This window comes from Ailuropoda melanoleuca, chromosome 8 (assembly GCF_002007445.2).
Source record: "Ailuropoda melanoleuca isolate Jingjing chromosome 8, ASM200744v2, whole genome shotgun sequence".
Taxonomy (NCBI): domain Eukaryota; kingdom Metazoa; phylum Chordata; class Mammalia; order Carnivora; family Ursidae; genus Ailuropoda; species Ailuropoda melanoleuca.
In genome coordinates, this window is record NC_048225.1 from 127705879 (window position 1) to 127710367 (window position 4489).

Consider the following 4489-nt stretch of genomic DNA (forward strand, 5'->3'; position numbering starts at 1 on the left):
GCGCATAAAATCAGCACCTGTGTATTTGGCTCCCTCAGCGGAAGCCTGGTTAGAGCGGCTCGACCCTCCCAGGCAGGGCAGCTGGATGTGCTGGCCATGGCCCTTTAAGATGCCAAGCTCTGATTTGTGGTCCTGAAAATCTCTAGCTGACACATCCTTCTGGCTCTGGGTTTGGGATTAGCTCATGGGATGGGGCTGATGAAATCCCAGGAAATCCACTCCTTATTGGCTTTAGGCCCAGAGGCCCTTTCCAAACAGTGCAGAGGGTCGTGCACAGGCTTTTGTGTTTTGAGGCGAACATGCCCTTGTGGACAGCCCTCACCCCATATCTGTCGGTGGGAAGCAGCACAAGAGGAGACCCGGCCTGAGTTCGGTAGGAAGGGGGGAGGAGCCTGGAGTTCTCCTCTCAGATAGAGGGGCCTGTCCACATCCGGGAGGTGGGGGTGGGCTGAGGCGTCCCGCTCCAGGCTGCCCTCAGACCTCCTTTCTCCCCTCCTGGCCAAGGCACCTGCATCTCTCTGGGAACACCTTGCTTCTCTTTCCCAGCTCCGTCTCCACTCTTCACCTCCTCTCTTTCCCCCGCAGCTGTGGCCAGCTGGAAGGGGGCTCAGGAGGCTGGGCAGGCTCCCCGTTGCAGCGCACCCTCAGCTTCCTCCTGGGCATGACCGGAAAGACCAAGGTAGGTGTGGGTGGGGAAGCCGGAGGCCTGGCGCCCCCTGCCCTCCCTGCTTCCCTTCCTCCTCACCCCCCATCCGCTCTCCTCCCCAGCTTCCCGGGGAGACAGACAGGGAAGGGCAGTGGTTTGTGTTCACGGGGACACTTGCTGGCTCTCCCAGACTCACTCCCTGTATCCCAGGCGGTCAGCTTTCCTCCGCTCTCCCCATGCTTCCCGCTGAGCAGCCAGCTTCAGCTGCGGCAGCTGGAAGAGGGAAAGGCGGAGGCCCCAGAAGCCAAAGGGCAGTGCAGCCCTCCCTCCCAGAGGCCTCCCGTAGCTACAGAGGTGGGCCGCAAAGATCTGAACCGTTGCATGTAATCATGATAATCATTGCAGCAACACTTTTTACTTCTTCGGAGGGTATGAGGGTTTGCAAAGTGCTTTTACACTTATAATTGTATGGTGGATGTGGCAGCTGAAGCAGTTGAAATTAGACCGCAGGCAGAGTGGAAGCCCGAAAAGGGTAGGGTTATGGAAGCACACGCACACCCATGCGTGTGGGGCCGTGCCCAGTTCTGACCCCAGGAAGGTGAAGGTACTCTGCTCTCTCCCTTATTACCAACCCCGGGCTCTGTGAACCCGGGAGCTCTGCCTGCTGCTTGAATGCATTTCCACTTTCTTCCTTTACTGGCAGAATGAGCCACCCCCTTCCCTTTTCCTCTCAAGGCCTCCCAAGTATGCAAGTACTTTCCAGCCTGGGGAGGCATCTGAACTCTGAGAGAAGCCCCCGAGGAAACACCCTGTTCAGCCCCAAGAGCCATGGGATTCTCACCCAGGAAGGTTCTGGGCTCCCCCTGCCCCCACAGTGCTGGGCTCACCTCTCTGCCAGCCTTGGAGCCAGGATTCCTCTCTCTCTCTCTCTCTCTCTCTCTCTCTCTCTCTCTCTCTCTCTCTCGTTGTTAACACCTGCTCACTACAGGCCACACTGGGGCGTTTGAGGAACGGGACCACGCAGTCTGAGAAGAGGAGGAGCAGCTGGGGTGGGGGGTGAAGGGTTGTGGGGCAGGCAGAGAGCTGAGCTCTCTAGGGAACAAGGCCAATGGAGAGACCTGGGGTCTGAGGCCAGCCTCCCCGGGAGCTGGCCCAGCTCAGGTTCCGTGCGCTGGTGGAACCACCCTGTCTTCCTGCTGTGCGAATTGGCCCGGAGAGTGAGTACTGCCCAGTGGCCTGCGTTTGTCCACCCTTGGCCCAGGTTGGGGGAGGGGTAAAATCACCAGGTGAAGGGCAATGTGGGCAGCACGGGGCCCCACCAGGCAGCAGGAAAGAGCCAGAATGAGTCAGGACCTTGCTGTACTTGTTCTTCCTCGTCAGGACCTCTGGTCCATTCATCTTTCACCCTCTTGAATGCCGGTGGCTGCCTCCCTAGGCCGCCTCTGCCCCTCCCCCCCACTCAGGACTGCCCCGAAGCAGGTAAACATGGGGGGTGGGGCTGGAGAGAAGTCCAGCAGAGAGAGAGGAAGTGGCTTATTCCTTCCTATTTGACTAGAGTCATCGTGGTGGACAAAACAATTCTCCAGAGGTCATCTCATTTCATTCTTATAACACTCTGACAAAGATAAGTATTCTAATCTCCATTTTGCAGACAAGATAGCTTGGCGGTCCCACAGTTAGTAAGAGGCAGCACCTCTGTCAGCAAACCTCACCCCGCTTTCCCCCTCTCTTCCCTTCTACCTCCATTTTCGGATCGATGGCCCCTGGAGTCGGTCGTGCCTCAGTCTTTCCTGTCCCGGAATATGCAGGGGTCCAGAGCCACAAAAAGAACACACACACTCGTGGGCACCATAGTTCCTGGGCCGGGGTCTCCCTGGGACTCTAACTGTCCATCTACTGGCCCACACTCTGACACATTCCTGCCTGGCACGGCCTCCCCACCCGTGAGGTGTGCAGAACACGTTTGTCAAGTTAAATGAGCTATTTTATTTTATTTTAAAATAAACAAAGGGGGACAAAAGGGGAGAGCGGAGGAGAGGGAGAGAGGGTCTCGAGCAGACTCTGCCCTGAGTGTGGAGCCCAACACAAGATTCCAGGCAGGGCTTGATCCCACCACGGTGAGATCGTGGCCCCAGACGAAACCCAAGAATCAGAGGCTCCGCCAACTAAGCCACTGGCGTGCCCCTTAAGATTTTATTTGTAAGTAATCTCTACACCCAGTGTGGGTCTTGAACTCACAACCCCGAGATCAAGAGTCACATGCTCTGGTGGTGGCTACTTTTAGATTCTGGCAGAAATTGGGGGTTGCCTTTTGTTTTGGGGTATCTAAAAAAATGATTCCTGAAAATCTGGGAAGTATCACTGGATAGGAGTGGGGTGGGGATGGAGGGATTGGGATGCAAGTGGTGTGATTTTGGAAGTGTTCCCGGGGATACAGAAGATGAATATTAAGTCAGGCAGCAGGCCTAGCTCAGTAAAAGCCCCGGTGTTTCTCAACGTAGACAGGTTTCCTGTACCTACCCCCAAGCCCCTGCCTGGCCACTCATCTCCCAAGGGGAAGAGGTGGACACAGAGCCAGGGGCAGGCTGGGGTGCAAAGCCCACTGGAGATGGGGGTGGAGGCAGAAAAAGGCTGGAACGTTAGGTTTGCTGCTTTCATAAAGACCTTCTGAGTCTGGGGCCTAAGAGCTCCTAGACCATGGGATTCCGGTCCTGGCCTCATGGTCTGCCCACGGGGTGCCCAGGCTGCAGTAAGGCCTTTTAAGATTCCATCCTTAGCCTGTGGCACTCTCCCACCCCAGGCCTGGGAGAAAAGCTGAGGTCCTGCCCTCCCCTGGTCTCTGGGCCCCTAGTGGGTGGAGCAGGGAGGCTGGATTCTGGCTTCTGGTTGTCTGTTTTTAAATTTAGTACATTCCTTAGCCCTGCCTGCTCACTGCAGGGAGGGTAAGTCTGGGTTTCGGGTCCAGGATTGCTGGTTCTGGGGGAGTTCCTAGAGCCTTCCCATAAGGTCTCCCCTGCAGGTGCAAGCTTGGAGGAACCAGCCTCCCTCCTGGCCCTGGGAAAGTCCTTTTCTGTGTTCTAATTTCCATCCAGCCTAGAATGGGTGGGTCCCCTCTCCTTGTTACTGGTCTTTGCCGTACACAGATTCTAAACAGTGGAATGGGTGAGGAAGAAGGTGATGAAGGAGTTGTGAGGCAGGAGGGAGGCTAGAGGAGCAGTGTGGGGGTGGTGCTGGGGGGTGAGGAGCCCAGCCAGCTCAGCCAGCGGCGAGGCACGGAGCCCAAAATAGTGGCAGAGGCTAAAATTGGCACCTACAGGAGTGCTGAGTTGGGCTGGGAACCTGCTGCTGAGTCGGGCCAGGGAGCCGCTGGATCTGGGCTGGGCCTCCTCTCCCTTCTCCTCCCCACACCTGCGGGGGGGGGGGGGGGGGGGGCAGAATCAGGCAGGACCCCGCGCACGTAGGATGCTCTGTCCCAAGGCTCTCCAGAGAAACGGGAGAGCCAGAGAGGCAGAAATGAACGGTAACGTGAATGGTTGGAGCGTGGGGGGGGGGGAAGTTTCCCAGCATCAAGGAAACTACGCAAAGGTGGAGGTCGGCTCAGGCTGCGGCAAAGGGTCCCGAAAGAATGCCCCACTCCACCCCGCCTCTTGCGGAGAGACTGGCCAGACCCCAACTGCCCCCGGACTGGGGCGGGCCGGTGTCTAGTCTCTCCGCTCCGGCCTGAGTGGCAACGGCGGGAAGCGGGGTTAGACGCAAAGAAGGACTTCCCGGGCCTCCCAGCTCCCGGAGAAGGGGGGCCGGGGTTCGGGGGCGGGGCTCGGGGGGCGGGGCCGGGAGCGGCCG

General features: G+C 58.1%; 1 protein-coding gene across 6 annotated transcripts in view; it reads left to right on the plus strand.

Annotated features, from left to right (window-relative positions):
• The first annotated feature begins 236 nt into the window (after nucleotides 1-236).
• Nucleotides 237-4489, plus strand: part of ARHGEF2 (Rho/Rac guanine nucleotide exchange factor 2) — a 26386-nt gene continuing 22133 nt past the window's right edge. For 5 of the 6 annotated variants that reach the window (XM_034667468.1, XM_034667469.1, XM_034667471.1 and 2 more), the window contains exon 1: nucleotides 586-679. In XM_034667468.1, coding sequence (XP_034523359.1) covers nucleotides 662-679 — 18 coding nt within the window. In that variant the 5' untranslated portion in view covers nucleotides 586-661. Of the gene's footprint in view, nucleotides 374-585; nucleotides 680-4489 lie in introns of those variants that run through there. The other variant, XM_034667472.1, reaches the window with a different exon arrangement.